Here is a 19,157-nt window from a genome sequence, read left to right as displayed (position 1 = left end):
TGACCCAGGATCTAAGAGTACTAAACTGTGAAACACAAGCAAAAGAGTTACCAGCAATAGAAGCATCAAGCATCAGGATGAGAAACCGGCACTACTTATGGAGACGTATACTTACATGATCGATACTGAAGGAACTCATTATATTTTGTCGTACTCTGAGCAATATAAACATTATTGGAGAGCAACAGAGGCTACTTGTAAAGATGTTTGCTTACTTGCTCGATACCAAAGGAGCTCATTATATTCTTTCAGAGCAATAGGATCAAAACTAGGTGGTAGACCATGCAAAATATAACATGTCACGTGTGTTTCAAGCCTATAACAATAACTACACTTCAGTCGAGATTTTCAAAAACGACCTCCTTGACGAATCTCCATAGATTGATATGTTTGTTTTCTTTGGTTTGAGATGCGATAACAGAGAAGTAAACGGTGGGTGATGAAACTACTTTGTGATTAGGATGCGCAACAAACAAAGTAGACGAGAGAATAACTCATCAATTGTAGGAACAGTAGACTAGCTAAAATCTGGTCGCGTGTTGAATCATTGTCGGTAGGAAGTCCAATAAGTGCAAGAACTAGAAACAATATTTGTCTATGCTCTTGTTGTTTTTCGACAATCGTAGCGACAGGCATCAACGTTTCAAATTCCTCCATGAATGCTTGTACCTCTCCAAAGTACGTAGATATATCGGATTCTTGTATCTTTAAGTTGGTCATTCGAGATATCATATCATAAAAACAAAATATGGTATTAGAGTATAAAGCACGAACTTTTTTCCAAACTAAAAAACATGTCTGGAATGGGCAAAACAAGGTCATCAATTTAGAATCAATAGAAGACTGCATAACTGAGTTCCCATTATTCTTTGGCTTTCACATCTTCCTCACTAGACTTTGCCTTCTCATCTACCACACTAGCCTTGATCTTTAAGTGATCTTGGACATTTTAAACTTTGCACCATAGCTCTCAACCGAGGAAGCCCAAACTTCCAATTCTCGTATTTTGGAGCCAAAAATATCAACCACAAAAGAAATCTAGTGAAATCAAAATTCTGTAGCCAAGAATAAGGAAATATGTTGCCGAAATCTGAAAATAAAGTGTTCAGTTGTTGAATATGAAAGCAAAGTGTTGCATCGTTGTGAAATTAGATCTGAAGGTCGAAATTTGATCGGAATCAAGAAATAATTAAATGGGCATCCTCGGAATGAAGAGATGACCCTACAGGAGAAGTGGTCGAAAACCACCTCACGCACTGGCATGTGAATGTGACTCAATCATCGAAGAACTGCTTATGGCGGCGTGTGAGGGCACGTATTGCACCTGTTTCTGGCAAGTCTTACTGGGATTTCTCGCCGAGAAAATTCGAATCTGGTAGTGTGTTGATTTTCTGAAAAAATAACACTGACGCATAAGGATAGGTCACCAGAAAATTGGACAGTGATTTTGCTGGAATGATGCACAACGATATTTTTCTCACCAATGGCCTGATACCATACGAGGAAATATAACAGAAGCATATTATTGAATTATGTACCTATATTTATTACACTGAGACCCTATTTATAGACACTACATTACAATCCATTTTCAAAGTAGGTATCTATAAACTAACTACTCCTACTACTATTCTAACAGTATATAAAGTGCATAAATATCTAGATATGTACACGTGTAGATTCATCGTACTTGAATAAGTAAAATCATATAGAATATTTAATAGGATACCTTTATGCATTTAAATATAGGTTATTTTATTACCCAATTAGCATAGGGATTCACTACCTACCATATAATAGTATCCTAAGACTACTATATAAGCTGCACCTCTTGTACCTTGTCAATTAAGTCAATGATCTATTTTAACAAAACAAAATCACAAGTATGAATTTGGTACCTGGTGAGCAGAATTTAGTGAGAATAGAGTTCGTTCATTTGCAAAAGCATTTGCCAACTCACACCAAGAGTCCTGCGAGACAAATAATGCATATTGGGATAAATACAATATTCCAATCATGACTCCTGAATAAGAATCCGGGATGACTTTACCTATTCCTAGCATAAGGAAACTAACCTGATCATAAATTTTCTCTAACCATTTAAACTTTTTGGAGTGCAACAAACAATATAGAACATAGATACTTTATTTCTTAATCAACATCTCCATTTATTGCAGATGGGATAGGACTAAACAGCAACAAATAACAGAGCTCAATTCCACAGGCGGATGAGATAGAACTAAAATCTCAATCCATAATTGACTGTCAGAAACATAAGCAATAACAAGAGGATACATAATTGGATGTGGAAGATACATAATGCCGTGCCATTTTATTCAGAATGCTTCACGCAAAATTAAAACCCCAAGAGAAATAGAGCCAATTCATCAAGAGTTCAACAATGATATGGAAATAGTACTACTCGTCTTAGGACCAACCAATTCAACAAGGCACACACAAACATTCTTCCGCCGAACAAGTCCATGAAGCAACTCATGGCAAGTTAGTGCCTATCAAAATGAAAGGGAAATGTATCAGAGCCGCTGCAACGAACAGCCTCAATAAACAGCAAGGAAATAACAGATCACCGGAAACAACTCTAGAGAAATTCAATCATAGTAGCAAGTTCATTAGATAACATTGACGTGCTGATATTGTTTATCATACTGACAAAAACTGATTATTATTTGACATAAGACATTCTAATATAAAATAAGAACAGTGCTGGCATTTACCCAAATTCACAAACAGTTGCCATATATTTATCCTAAACAACATTATCAAAATTTAATGGAGATATTTTGATGGGTTGTAATATTACCTGGCATTGAATTTCACAGTTGGATGTTAAATTAAGAAATATCACCAAATTAAAGAAACTGAGATTTTAGTTCGACGTAATTGAGAGGGAAGAAATAATCTGGACAATAAGTAGCAGGACTCAAAAAGAGAGAAAGAACAAGGACCATCTTGGATAATAAAGCATTCAAACTTCATAGGCTAAAACTGTCTGGAACAGATCATGGATTCCATGAAATCTTCTAGGATCACTACATCCAAGAGAAGCAAACCAATTCACGGTTTACTAATTGATGATAAACTAGAGAATTATTTCAAAATGGGTTAATTCCAAACCTTCGGCAATATTTTGGTTACAAACCTTCATCTACCCCTTAATAATATAGTCATCCAAAAAATGAGTAACTTCATATTGAGATAATATCAAACGAGAACAAAATAATTACCAAAAAGTATTCTAGTAACATAGCAGAGTTGTAAACTTTATCGATGATTAGTCAAGTTTAAGTTGCTAGCTTTTACTTGGAAGCTTCGATCAAAGGTGCTATTGGCTTACTGATCCCTTATGGTATGTCGCATACATTGTAATGATTGTCTGAGGTAACAGGTCAACTTCAAGATTTTCCTCTTCTTACTTTTTTATTCAATTCCAAGTTTTTCCTTTATTAATGTAATTTTTTACTTCATTCTTTTTATTTTTAATTCAAGGTTCCCCTATTACACAAATTGTCTTTTTCAAGACAATATCTCTCACATGAGAACCTTAAGAATCCAAGCATGGTATTTGGTACTGCCTCCGATTTGTCTTACATGACCTAAAAGCTAGCTTAAAAGGAGGTGGATTGCCAAAGCCTTATAAAGAAACCCCCACTAGAATATGAGTAGGAGAAGGAATAGTATATAGAATACTACTTGAAAAAGAATTGTAATATAGTGTCCTACATGGAAAAAGATTGGAATGTAATGTCTATACATATGGTTTCAGCGAAATAATGTAGATACAAAAATTCATTAATATTTTTCTTCTTATATTTCTCACATGGTATCAGAGTCTCTATAATCTTGGTAGAAAATAGATGAGCTTCTGCTATCGACGGGCGGCTATGACCCATATATGCTGCCCGTCTGGCCAATGATCATGTAAGCAAAAGTAGGGCCAGCGTGCTTCTTCCAATGGCTTCTCATATCAAATTTAAGTAGCACCGTGCATCTTTTCGGTGACTACTTTCTCATATCTAATTTATGTAGCATCATGCATCTTTTAGGTGACTACTTTCTCATATGTACTATTGTGGAGCATTGTTCATCTTTCCGGACTACCTTTTCATATTTAATTTGCGTAGTACCACACATCTTTCTGAACTACTTTCTCATATCTGAGTTACGTAGCACTGAGCGTCTTTCTAGAGACTCCTCATATTTGATTTGCGTAATTCCGTGCATCTTTCTAGTAACGACTCAGATTTTATTTGTGTAGGGTCGTGCCATCATTCGGACCCTATCCATATAATATCTCTTTTCCAATAGAGTCATGTCATCACTCCAACCCTACCTATATAATTTGTCTTTTCCAACAGAGTAGTGTCGTGCCACTGCCCATCATTCCGACCCAGCCCATAAGATTTTGACCACTTTTCAGCAGTCAAATCAAATAATCTGGCGGCATCAGTACTGTTCTGTCGATTCCCAGGCATGTTTTTTTTCCTTTTTGAAATTGGTAATATTGTATTCCTCAATATTAACGATATGTTGTAGTAAATCTAATAACATGTATCATTAGCACATATACTAGTTGTTCTACCTCCTCTATATCTTCCTCTTTACACCAAAAATACAAACATACAATACATTTCTCCTTTACTTTCTGTATGGAGTTAGATTTGTTCTTAAAGCATCTTCCTTTCCTTTCCTTCCATATTGACCACCATATGCAAGCTGGAATCATTCTCCACCACTTCGTTGACTTTTGTTTCCACCTCTCCTAATCCAATAGCTCAACAGATCAGCAACGTGATTTGGCATTGTCCAGCTATTGCCTGTGAGTCTCAAAATAAGATTCCAGAGTTGAGTTGTGACTCTATAATGTAGAAGTAAATGGTTGCTAGTCTCACTTGTCTCATTGCAAAGAAAACACCTGGGAACTTGTTGCCAACCTTTCCTCTGTAGTACCTATTAAGTCGGACAAGCCCTCTTAGCCACCAACCATACTAAGCATTTGACCTTGCTTGGTGCTTGACTTATCCATATTTGTTTCCATCGATCTGAGAGATTGATGAGTTCCAAGTTCCTTCTGGTAGAGCAGAGCGTGTTGACTGTGAATCTTCCATCCTCTGAACATTTCCAAGAGATTGTGTCCGTCATTGCGCAAAAACTTTAAATTCATTGAACGACTCTTAACAGTTGTGCCACCCTATCTATTTCCCAATCATTTAGATTCCTCCTGAAAGATATATCCCAACCATTTGACCAACTTTCTGCCAAAGTGACTTCAGCATTGCTGCAAAGTGAAAAAAAGTCAAAAAAAAGTCAGGAAAAGTGTGCATTAAGGTCTCCTATCCAACCCTAACATCTTTCCAGAATAGGATTTTGGCTCCATTTACTATTTTGAGTTTGATGTTTCCAGCAAGTTTAGTCCAAGACAACTTTATTGATCTCCAAGCAGAAACTCCATAGGGATTACTGACTTCTTTTGTGCACCATTGAGAGTCTTGAGCATATTAACGTTGTATAACTGCTTTCCAGAGAGCTGATCCTCCTCCCTATATCTCAATAAACATTACATCAAGAGACACCCAATTGTGGGTTCTCAAATTCGTAATTCCAAGGCCAATTGATAGTTAAGGTAATTGTATTGTTGTTTTCCAATTTACCAAGTAGTACCCTTTCCCGTCCTCGTTTCCAAACCATAAAACCACAAGAATTCTCTTCTGAGCTTGACTAACTTCTTCTTTACCTTTGCAGGTAAGCGAAATAAAGACATAACAAAAGTGGGGAGTGAATCCAACAATGCATTTATTAAACTATGTCTGCCTCTAAGTGACAAATATTGAGACTTCCATATGGATAATTTCATTTCTGCCCTCAGAATTATATCATCCCATATTCTCAGTTCTTTGTGTTTTCTATCCAAAGGCATTCCCAAGGTTGCCGGGAATTTGTCGATCCTACACTCTAAAATGTTGGTAAGTTTTTGCATCTGTGCTACTTCTTTAATGGGGAATAAACTACTCTTTCTCCAATTAACTCTGAGACTTGAAACAGCTTCCATAATCAACAAAATTACTCTAATAAATCGAATATGCTCTTCTTTTTCCTCATAAAATATCACAATGGCACAAGCATAAAGCAATTGGCAGATCTCCACACACACTCACCCCTGCTCTATTACTGACTTCAAATCCCCTTATCCATTCATTCTGAGTAGCTACCATCAGCATGTTGTTCAGACCTTCCATGACTAGTATGAATAAAAATGGGGAGAGGAGGTCTCCCTGTCTTAAGCCCCTTTTAGAAGGAAGAAAACCCACAGCTTCTCCATTCACCAGAATGGACACCCTGATAGTTTTAATACAAAATCCTATCCATTTTAGCCATTTTTCTCTAAACCTCATTTGTCTTAAGATCCTAAGTAGAATCCCCCAATTCACATGGTCATATGTTTTTCTCAAATCAAGCTTGCACATTATGCCTCTTCTCTCATCCGGGTGTCCACACTACACATTCACTGGCTATTAAGGCAGCATCCATGATTTGCCTACCTTTGATAAATGTCATTTGGCGTTTATTTACCAACTTGTTCACCACCTGTTTGAGCCTTTCCGCTAGTACCTTAGCTATAATCTTGTATAACCCACTGATTAGACTTATTGGTCTAAAGTTCCCCAGTGATGTAGCTCCATTTTTCTTTGGGATAAATGCCACACAAGTGGCATTGATACTTTTCTCAAAAACTTGGAACTCATGAAAGTGATGCATAGTCTTGATGATGTCTTTATTCAGAACATCCCAAAATTCTTTGTAGAAGATCATCGAAAACCCATCAGGCCATGGTGCCTTACCACTAGCACAGAGCTTAATGACTTCTTCCACCTCAAACTGTCTATGTATCCAGATTTGTTCCTCCAGATTTATGCTTGTGAAATCTTATAGGTTAAGATCAGCTTTCCATGTCTCTCTCTTTATACAAATTCTGATAGTACTCTTGAATTGTAATTTGATAGCATCTGGATCAATAATAGTAGTCCCCTCCTCCTCTAGTTTGTCAGTTGTATTAAACCACTTATGTGTTGTGGCCATTCTATTAAAGTATTTTGTGTTCTTGTCCACATTCTTCAACAATTGGACCCTAGACCTCTGTCTCCATGCTATCTCCTCATTTTTAATCACCTCCTCAAACACCATTGCTAGTTGAGCCTTTTGAAGTAATTCACCATTTGTTAATGCTCTCTGCTCCATGATAGTTTCCAATAGAGATATTTGGTTTAGGATGTCCTCCCTCTTTTATCTCCTGTTGTTCCTGTGCTCCTTTCCCCACTCTTTCAGTTTCCCTTTTAAGAGTTTCAATTTAGACGTCAGGATATAAGCTAAGCTGACAGATGCATTGAAAGAAACCCACCATTCCTTTAACTTTGTCTCTAAAACCCTCCACCCACATCTAATATTGTTCAAATTTAAAATATGACTTCTTGAAATCTATATCTCCACTGAATGGGATTGTGATCTGACCCCATTTTTGGCAGTAGTAATTGTTTGATATGCAAAAATTGTTCCTCCCATTGAGAGGAGTATAGGATCCTGTCAATTCTGGAGGCACTCTCATGATTATCACTACTTGTCTAAGTGTAAGACCCTCCCAATCAAGGAGGGTCAACTAGCTCCATATCATTGATCCAGTCTGAGAATTCCACCATAAAACCATTGAATCTTTGGCAATTTGTCCTCTCCTCCGGGTATCTTGTGATGTTGAAGCCGCCACATAATAACCACGGTCCGTCACAAAGACTTCTAATGGCTGCCAGCTCCCACCATAATTCCCTTACAAACTGCATAAATGGCACTTAAGTACTAGGTAATATCTTGTTTTAAGCCCTCAAAGCTTCAAGTGAGCATTTGATTCCAGATATGCTGGTAGACGATTGATTCATTCCCAGTTAACTTAGTTTCAACCTACACATGAATGTCGGGCCCATTGAAGTATCAAATTCCTAATAATTCTTCTTTTGCCCTCCCCATTTAACCCCGTTACATTCCAAGATAATATCTTAGTTTTCATGAGAAAACTTTTTGTAATATTCTACCTCTTGCCTTTGGCTCTCCTTTATTGAATTTCATGTCAAAAGCCAAATTCTTGACTTCTTTAGAGACTACTGCTTTGTGATTTTCCTTTTTCCCTTCCCTTTTCGATTTAGTATCATCCCTCTCCTTTGGTCGATCTTTCATAGGCCATCTCCTCACACCCCTCAAAAGTTACCCCATGTTTTTTCCCTAATTTGATCACATTAAAGTGTATCCACAGTGTTGCTTTCCCATTCGTTGCCTTCTCACTGATTGGCTCGTCCACTTGTAATGGCTCTATATCATTAAAATTCATCATCCGCTTAAGGTTTTCTTCATGGGTTTCTTCTCCCTCCCAAAGTTGAATTTCAGTGTAACTGCTCCCAATTATTGCCTTCTCACCCTATGGATTTTGGCTCTTCATGCACTGTATCAAGCTCCCCTTTCTCTAATTCTCCTCCATGATTGTGATTGATTCCAGCTCATCGGCGAAGATAAGGAAATCTTGATTGTCGCCTGTGTTTTTGATAAGTATGGAGGTACCCTGTAAAAGGCTCAACAGTTTTTATTTTTGTGGGCTTTGAATCATTGGGCTTAAAACAACGCCCAAATTTTGTCCATCTAATTCCACTGGCATGCGTATAACTGTAGGGTCCCAAATTTGGAAAAGGATTGGAATGTAATGTCTATATATAGGGTCTCAGTGTAATAACTGTAGTTACAACAATTCAATAATATTTTTCTATTATATGTCTCACCACCCTTATACTAAAAATAATTGTTTCAATTTACTTGTCCAATTTATGAAATCGGGAGAATTTTGTTATATTTTTCCTTTTTACCCTTAGTATTAAATACCTACATAAAGTAGTCAAAATTATGAGTTTCAAAAAATTATTAATAAGGTTAATTTGGTAAAATGCACCATTAATAAAAGTTTTCTTAAGGGGTGTGTCAAGTCAACACGGGCCAAATAAAATGAAACGGAGGGAGTATAATTGCTTGCCATCTGTTTTCTCTATAATTTAAATTGATTTCAACCATTGGTGGTCTTAAAATTGTTCTAGCCATACAAGACACATTTGACACAATTTGGAAAGAAGAGCAGTTGTTGTCAAACTATTAAAACATTAATGCGAAAATATACATAAGAAAACTAAGCAATTCATTTATATTGTGCAGAACTGTTCACACCCATTTTTAATCTTCCATTTGTCTTTAGGAAAAGAGAAGAGTACATTTGAAATAGAGCCTATCTGTCCTGTTCATGATACTATTATTGAATAATAATCAAACATTTTTTCTTTTATGAATTTTTAAAATGATTTTCAATATTTTAAAATTATTTTAGATCAGAACAATTTTCCCACAAGTACTTTTTATGTAGTTTTTGTCTCTGTAAATTGTTCTCCAAATATTATGAGATCGATATAAAAGTTAGATAAAGTGATCCTCACACCTCAAAATCGTTCACCCATTGGGCACAAACTGAGCAGTTTTGTGTTTGAGAATAGTTAAAAAGTCCCACATCGAAAAAGGAATGGGTTACTCTGGTTTCCTTATATGGACTTGGGCCGTCCTCCCTTCATGAGCTCGCTTTTGGGGTTGAGTTGGGTCTAGGTGTCATGTCTTTACAATAACAAGTAGCAATTGTTTGTTTTTGCTTTATGGAAAATAAACAAAATCAAATAATACTTTTTTAAAAATAAAATCTGAAACAATTAGCACACATGGACCAATTAGAAGCAATATAATACAAAATTATTTCAAGGTTCCAGAAGCAAACATATCTGCAGCAAGTTGCGAGCAGCTGGCATATATGCTTCACCCTGATGGGGAGTGTTAGTAATAGTTTGTAATTAAGGAGTGAATATTCTATAATTAAGGGCAGAAACTAAGTAGTATGTGCATCATCTAGAATCGATTTAGAGAATTAACTGGGAAATTCAATATTCAAATTGCAAAACACTTCTACTTTAAAATTATTTCTATAGATTATCTAACCCCTATTAGCTTGAGGGACTGATGAATCTGAAGATTCCAAAAAGATCTTCATTCTTTATTTTTCTTCGAAATTCTTTGTTTTGAAACCGATACAATTCCCTGGGTTTCTTCTAAACTCTATTTTATACTACCAGATACCAATAAATTGTCCTTAATACGCCACCTAAATTCCAACATAACATTAGAAAAGATCAATTTACCAATAAAAATGCAAAAAACTGGAATCGCATTGAATTCTGGCATACCAGAGAAGCTGCTATATGTTAAACAAGAAAAGAAAGTTACAAAAACCAAATTATTTCCATGAGGTAATAAAAACTTCAGAAGTGAGATGAAAAGTTCTTGTTCTCTACGATGAGTGTCAAAATGCCAAGTAGGCCATGCAGGCAATGAATCATATCAAACTCCCTACCAAGTTGTTTACTTGCTTCACGCATTTAGTGAGCATAAATATTCGAGATAATTGGATGTCCAATACAATAAGTCACTGCACTAGTATGGAAAGCACAAAATACCAGTCCTAAACTGAATATCTTGTTTTATATGTGGAATGACAAGAAATTGTATTTTCCTTTTCAAGACAGTGCACAGTTTTGGGACTGGCCAAAGCGGACATGCGGACATTTTGGATGATGGTGATCATTGAATTATGCCTGAAAAGAGTAAGGTCATACTATAAGGAACGGCTGTTCAACTTTGCATACCTGCAAATCCTTCTCTCCAGGATATGAAATGAATATTGTCATCGCAATGTTAATAATAATGTCAAGCACAGCTTTCCCCTGGTTGTCCACTTCACAAAAATCAAGCAATACTTTTTTGTGATGTTTTCCCTTGTGATTATCTGAAGATGCATTTCCCTTATTTTCAGCAGGTGGCATCAAATAAGTAGCCGACCATCTTGCAAGGAACCATACAATTGCCTGGACAGAATGATCATATGAGTTAACTGTGTTCAACAATAAAAATAAAAGCAAGAACTGAAGATAGACTATATAACTGTTTAAGTATAATAAAAATTTGATAGCTGAGAATGTAAGCATTAAAAGAAATCCCCTGCAAAGGGTCAGTAAATTGGAGGATCAGACCACGAATTATATTGAAAAACCATAGCTAAAAAAGATATCAACATATGAACCTCGTCAGCATCTGGGCTTAAATTTTTTGGTCCAACTTAAGAGACAGCACAGAGTGCAGACATACAGAGCTAAACATTGCCAAAAATGTGCAGACCAAAATTTGAACAATCATGGCATCTGGTGTGGCACCTAGGATTAGAAACTGATATTTAGTAAAATAAGTTTACTCCCCTTTTACTACATTGAATGTCGTGTCCTTAAAGTCTTGTCATTTTTAAAAAACACAATATGCGTTGATCAAAGACAGGGTGGGCAATTTTTGTTGGTCCTGACGCATGCGTCAACACCCTCAGTCGTCAGAGCAGCTCTCCCATACCCCTACCTAAGTTACACGAACTCTTCAATTTTGATGCCGCACCCGTGTCAAATTCTTCAAAAATGCACTACTTTTGGAGAATCCAACATGCACCCATTGACATTTTTGAAGAGTCTGAGCAACATAGCCCCCTACCAACCCACCCTACCCCACCACCGCCAACCGTAAATTGGCTTTCACAATCAAACACACAGCTCACATTTGATTAATGTTAAGAGACCCACATGGTATAAGCAAAAATAATCAATGCGTAGAAATCGTATTAATTTATTAAAACCTTTGGTATAACATAAAAAACCCAATAGCACTAGTTAATCTCCGTATTAACTTTATACGACATTTGGTTTCTAATATAAAAACCTCCACAAGTTAAGTGATATGAAAATCTATATGTGAGAAATACAATAGAATAATATTATTGAATTGTGTATCTATATTATTACGATGAGACCTTATTTATAGATGCTATATTTCAATCATTTTTCAAGTAGGACACTATACTACAATCCTTTTCCAAATGCTCAGATACCACTTGCAAGGACCAAAATAATCAAGTGTCACGCGAAAGCTAACAAAGCAAACCTCGAAAGACGACAAATAAGAAGACAAACGAGAAATATACCAAAAGAGATACAATAACTTAACATGGTTTGATCATCGACCTACATCATCAAAACGAGATGAGCAACCAACCATATAAAAGAGAACAAAATATTGAGAGAAATAACTTCACCAAATTCACTCAGAATAAAAAAAGGTTTATGTAAGAAATATAAGAAAAGAATATTATTGAATTATGTATCTACATTATTGCACTGAGACCCTATTTATAGACACTACATTCCAATCCTTTTTCGATTTGGATACTACATTACAATCCTTTTTCAATTTGGACACTATATTATAATCTTTTTTCAAGTAGGATTCTGTACAATATTCCTATTTCTACTCATATTATTGATTTGTGAATAATTAAGATTTAATTTTGTAGCATCTTAATTACAACAACATACTCAGTATATTCCCAAACAGTGGGGTCTGTAGAGGGTAAAATGTACATAGTCTATACCACATCTCCGAAGAAGTAGAGAGGTTGTTTCCAATAGACCCCCGGCTCAGGACAAAAAGACAGTCATCAAAGTCGTAATAAAACATGAAACGCGATGAAAAAACAGAAATAAGTCATCCACAAAGTAGTACTATACACTATCTAACCGACAGCACACACCTCACCCAAACCCTCCTAACTATCCTAACTAGAAACTCCATTCTATGTGCAAAGCCCTACGACTATTAGCAAGGCGACACCAAAGCACTCCTATTTACTGGCTACAACTCACCCACACGCACTAGCCCTCTAATCTAATTCGCGTCCTCTATACCATCTTAGTCCTTCATACCTTCCTATCTAGGGTCATATCCTTAGAACTGACAAAATTAGATCTGATTTGCTATAAATAATTTAGGTAATTAGATCAAATAAGTTCATATCTTGATCCTCATATCTGCAAGAATCAAGCGATTTCATGTTGTGTGTGTTTGTTTTCCTGTACTATAAATTTTGCAGCTCTCAGATGAATAAAATGTACACTTTCAGTACCAATCTCACATAGTATTAGAGCAGCTTTATTCTTGTGTTACTTATGAATAAAACAGCATTTACTGGGCTACGTCATCTAGCGGCATTAACGGAAGCCGAAAGTTCTATTAACAAATTTCTGATCGTGAAAACAAAGAACCAAAGGGCAATTCTTCTCATTTTTCCTTTCAACTTACTTCTCACAAGCTGAATGGAAAGAATTATTTGGAATGGGTGCAATTTTGTCCGTTTGGCAATTGATGGTCGAGAAAAACTTGAGCACTTGACTGGTGAAACCATAAAGCTAGAACCAGGTGACCCGAAAATGAACGCCTGGAGATCAGAAAACTCAAATGGTAATTGCTTGGATACTAAACTCCATGGAACCTGTCATAGGTAAACCATGTTTATTTCTTCTCACTGCTAGGAATGTCTAGAAGGCTGCTAGAGAGACTTATTCTAATGTAAAAAATGCCTCTCATATTTTTGAACTAAAGATAAAATTGTGGTAAGCAAGGCAGGGAGAGAGAAATATTACTCTTTACTATAATAAGATGGTTTTCCTATGGCAAGAATTAGATCAATGCTATAATGATGTATGTGAGTGTTCAAAGGATAGCGTAAAAGCAATGAAAAATAAAGAAAGTGAGAGGGTATATATATTTTTAGCAGGGTTGAATCAAGATTTTAACGAACTTCGTTCTCGACTTCTTGGAAAAAATCCATTGCCCACTTTGAGGGAAACATTTTCTGAAATTAGGCGTGAGGAAACTAAGAGGAATGTTATGCTAAAAATAGATTTCAATCAGGAAGCAAAAAATATAGATTCCTCTGCTTAAGTTGCCGCCAAAAATGAGAATGACAAGAAAAAGAAGTCGTGTGATATTAGCAAAAAATACTGGCACAGTCGTGAGACTTGCTAGAAAATCCATGGAAAACAGCCTAACTGGAATAGAAAAGGGCAGAAAACCACGGCAGCCAGGCCTCGCAGTGTACCAGCAAAGAACCGGGGTTGAAATCTTCTACAGAAATAGCACCATTCACCAAGGAACAGTGAAAGTTATTGCACAAACTTCTTCAATCTCAACTCCAATCTAGTAAATCTATAATCCTTCTACTCCCACATGTTCTTTTACACAAACATGTAATGTACCATATGGTCTTTTTAGAACAAATTCTACTAGTATAAGCTCTTGGATCATAGATTCAAGGGCTAGTGATCACATGGCATGGAACTCCCATTTTTTCTCGACTAATACTCCTTTAGCAGGAAATAAAAATGTCAAAGTTGTTGATGGATCCTTCTCAACATTTGCTGGGAAAGGGACAGTCAAACTAACCCTTTTTTTTACTCTTTTTGATGTCTACGTTCCAAAATTGTCTCATAAAGCTAGAATAAAACTACATCCTCTTTTCAATGTGAATATTGTGAAATGGCTAGACACAGACATTCATCTATTTCTTCCCAAAGTTGCCATGTCACAAAACCCTTGAAATTAATTTATAGTGATGTTAAAGGACCTCCTAGGATAGCAACCATAAATGGAAAAAGGTGGTTTGTGAGTTTCATAGATGATCACACTAGACTAATTTGAGTGTACCTATTGAAAGACAAAAGGAAAGTAAAAGATATATTTGAGGCTTATTACGTTATGGTGGAGATACAATTTCATGAGAAGATACAAATATATCAGAGTGATAACGGGAGAGAGTTTTTTAATGGCCACCTAAGCAATTTCTTCACTTCAAAGGGAATAGTGCACCAAAGTTCCTGTTCTGATACACCCCAACAAAATAGAGTAGCAGAGAGAAAAAATAGGCATCTTACGAAAGAAATTAGAGATTTAATATACACAAGCAGTCCCTAAATTTCTTTAGGGAGAAGCTTTTTTGACATCCACTTAGGCCTCATTTGTTTGCACTTAATGGATGTCTGAATCTGAATGGTTCAAACTTCAGACCATTAAGTGTATTTGTTTTTCATTAAGATTTTAGCACTTAATAGGTCTGAATAGGTCTTAATAATTCAGATCTAGAATCAAGTTTTAATAATTCTGAAAAGATATTTTGATGTTGGATAATATTCACCACTCCATTCATAATTAGCAGTGATCACCACTAACCACCTCTGTCATTGCCACCATTGTCAACCACCACCACCAACCACCTCCACCATCACAACCACCATCGACAACAAATATCACTACCAACCAATACTGTCAACCGCTACCACACCTACTACCTCTATTATTCTAATTATATTCACCGTCACCACCGTCGTCAACAACAACAACAACAACACCATTATCAATCACTAACGGCCAATCCCTATTATCGACCAACTCATTTATCACAACTTGCACCACCGCTAACTACCACTAATACATCACAACCTCCACACATTCCTCGACCGCCACCACCACTGTCACTAGTAACACCACCTCTACCACCACTTCAACCACTACCATGTCTATAATTTATCTCTACTAACAACCATCTCCACCATCACAATAAACAACATCTCCAACTAGCACCAACACATCGTCAACCATCATGCATTCATGTTTCAACCAATACAATCAACACCTCAAACTATTAACATCAAGCGACGTCACATCACAACCACCACTACCACCACCATCAATCCCCACCATCATAACAGTCACTACAATACCAACCATCATAACTATCACCACCAACATTATTAATCACTAACATCAATCATTATCACCGCAACCACCATTATAAACCATCTCCGCTATCACTAACAAACATAAATATTTTTTCTCAATCAAATAATAATTTTGTTGAATTAAATTACATACTTTTCTAATATATAATTAATTTTTAATTGAATTGTATTTTTTATCATATTATATATACAAATAAAAACAATTGCACATTCAGATGTTGAAAAATAAACAGTCTTAATCATTCAGTTTTCAGATCTAGAGACAACATCTTAATCATTCAGATGTCCATTCAGATTCAGACGTCTGAATCATTAAGAAAACAAACGCAACCTTATTGTATTAATATGATGTCTTCCTATGTTCTAGGTTTTAAAACCCCTTTTAGTATGTTCAAGACATACTACCCTACTTCTAGATTGACAGATGATCCACCTTTGAGAGTTTTTGGATATAGTGTATTTGTTCAAGTTCATGATCATAATAGGAGTAAACTTGATCCGCGTGCTAAAAAAAAAAATTTTTGTTGGCTATGCCCCAGTCAAAAGGGTTATAAGTGTTATGACCCAACGAAGGTTATTGTCACTGTGGATGTCACCTTTTTTTAATCACAATTGTTTTTTGAAACTCATTTCAGAAGGAAAAACATAGTGAAGATTCGAGGGATTCGAGGGATCTTCTTGACCTCACATGTGAGAAACAAAAGGATCCAGGTTTTATGATAGATACAAGAAATAGTTCTTTTGGTAATAACAACCTAGATAAGGTAAGAGATCCCAATATAAATAATGAAAATAAGGATACTAAGATAATAGAACATTTTCATGATTCAATTAATGACAAGAACAAGGAACAAACAAAGGAATTACAGGTTCACATAAGGAAAAACCAGAACCAAGAAAAAGAAATTATGGACTCTCATCAAAACCAAATCTCCTCCCCACAAGATCACACTTATACACAAGGTAATTCTCCAGGACCTAATTATGATTTACCCCTTGTTAGTTTAGAACTTGATCTTCCAATTGCCAAATGTAAAAGGGTAAGAAAAGTCACCATCCCATGTCAAATTTTTGTGTTATTAAGTATCCCACATCGAAAAAGGGATGGTAATTCGTCTCCTTATATGGACTTGGGCAATCCTCCCCTCATGAGCTAGCTTTTGAGGTTAAGTTAGCCCCAAGATCCATTATTTACATGGTATCAAAGCCAGGCTCATCCCAAATCTTTGTTCACCGATGTTGAGCCCCCATATTATATTGTCCACGCTCCAGTTAATGAGGTCTGGGCGTGCGGGGAAGTGTTAAGTATCACACATCGGAAAAGGAATGGGTAATTGATCTCCGTATATGAACTTGGACAATGCTCCCCTCATGAGCTAGCTTTGAGATTGAGTTAGGCTCAAGATCCATTCTTACACGGTTAAGTATCCCACATCGGAAAAAAATGGGTAATTGGTCTCCTTATATGGACTTCGGCAATCTTTCCTACATGAGCTAGCTTTTGAGGTTGAGTTAGGCCCAAAATTCATTCTTTACATGGTATCAGAGCCTGACCCATCCCAAATCTTTGTTCACCGATATTGGGAAGCCATATTCTATTGTCCACGCTCCAGTTAACGAGGCCTGGGCATGTGGGGAGTGTTAAGTATGGTAATTGGTCTCCTTATATGGACTTGGGCAATCTTCCCTCATGAACTAGCTTTTGAGGTTGACTTAGGCCCAAGATTCATTCTTTACATGTGTCAAAAAGAAATTTGTCCCCTTCCTATATAGTTTTTCTTTCTCAAAACAATTATCTAGAATAAAGACCACGAAATGTGTAGTATGCTTTGAATATTCCCGAGTGGAAGGAGGCAATTCTAGAGGAGATGAACGCTCTGGGGAGAAATGAAACCTGGAATATAGCCTCGCGTTAGTTAATCGCAGCAGGAAAGCCTCTCTCGCATCGCAGCACCGCATAATGTGATGATGCTCTCGCATTCCAAAACACTGGTTTACACAAGTGATAATGTAACACTTGTGTCTCACACATTCTCCCTCTAAACAAAACTCTCAAAGCCTCTCGGAGTACCCAAGTGAGATGGATTGACCCTCTATCTATATAGTGCATAACATTTTCCTGCAAGAGAAAGGATTACTCAACTACGGAAAATATCTATTTTCCTTTTGGGAAAAGAAAAACTCAATAATGGTAAGAAAATAAGGGCAAACACCCAACAATTCTCCATTTTGGCCTGAATTTCAAAAATATAAATTTGCTCCACCTTCATCATGTAATCTTCGGCGGGTTGAATCTTAATACAATGCTAAGTGTGTATCAAGAGATTCCAACCAACACAAGAACAAAAAGATGAACAACAAAGTGCTAGTGAATCGAAAATGGCCACACACGGCTTCACTAGGCTTGCAACACTTGTTTGAACTAGAAAAGTGAGTTCAACAACAAGAACAACAAAGACAATATTGCTAGTGAATCAAAAGAGCCTCACACGGCTTCACTAAACTTTCATATTCAACAACACAATGTTAACAAGATTTACAAAGAAAAAGATAGAAACTTGACACACAATATTCATTATTCTAAGAACCCTAACAAGAGAAAGGACCCTAAGACTAATAAATATCAATACCAAGTTCTTACTTGGACCAAGAGGAACTCAAAGAACCTCAAGAACCTAGTTTATAGCCAAGATACAATACTAGTATCACTTTACTAGTGAGAATTTGGTTTTGGCCTCTCCAAATGATGAGAAAGAGAAGTCAAAAATTTACAAGTCTTTGTTTCTTGAATAATAGCAATGAACTAAAGCAAGACTAGCCCTATTACATGGCTTATATAGTCACTTAGAAATGAGAGAAAAAGACCAAATTACCCTTGGCATTTAAGTGGGTGGGTTTGGGGTGTCTTGGTGGGCCTCTTTACATTTTATTAAATATAGGCCCTTAGATGGGCTCACAAGGGCCCCTCACACATGGCCAAGAATGTGAACAACGCTTGGAGTTGTTGCAACTCACATGCTTGGCTTCGTGTGAAAGGTCTCGAGCTAGGAATTCCCGTATCATCCTCTCCATCTTGAAGGGAATTTGTCCTCAAATTTTGATCATTGCCATCCTCCACCGTTTCCACCCGAGAGAGATCACACACGTTGAAAGTGTTGTGCACTTGATATTCCGGGGGTAGATCAATCTTGTAGGCATTGTCGTTGATCCTTTCTAATACTTGGAACGGGCCATCACCCCGTGGCATCAACTTAGCATTCCTTTGAGACGGGAATCTATCCTTCCTTAGGTGCACCTACACCCAATTTCCCGATTCAAGAATGAGCTTTCTTCTTCCTTTGTTGGCTCGCCTCG

The 19,157-nt window shown here is 36.6% G+C and overlaps 1 protein-coding gene across 11 annotated transcripts in view; it reads right to left on the bottom strand.

Annotated features, from left to right (window-relative positions):
- The window catches only part of LOC107867880 (exportin-4), a 109,284-nt gene that overhangs the window by 12,462 nt on the left and 77,665 nt on the right, over positions 1 to 19,157 (bottom strand). For all 11 annotated transcript variants that reach the window (XR_007055075.1, XR_007055076.1, XR_007055073.1 and 8 more), the window contains 3 exons: positions 10,782 to 11,000; positions 2,439 to 2,510; positions 1,899 to 1,970 (listed from right to left, as the gene is read on the bottom strand). Coding sequence is in view for 7 of the 11 variants with exons in the window: in XM_047411946.1 (XP_047267902.1) it covers positions 1,899 to 1,970; positions 2,439 to 2,510; positions 10,782 to 11,000 (363 nt within the window). In the remaining 4 variants the exon portion in view is untranslated. The remainder of the gene's footprint in view (positions 1 to 1,898; positions 1,971 to 2,438; positions 2,511 to 10,781; positions 11,001 to 19,157) is intronic.

This window comes from Capsicum annuum, chromosome 4 (assembly GCF_002878395.1).
Source record: "Capsicum annuum cultivar UCD-10X-F1 chromosome 4, UCD10Xv1.1, whole genome shotgun sequence".
Classification (NCBI taxonomy): Eukaryota; Viridiplantae; Streptophyta; class Magnoliopsida; order Solanales; family Solanaceae; genus Capsicum; species Capsicum annuum.
This window is presented reverse-complemented; position numbering and strand designations above follow the sequence as displayed.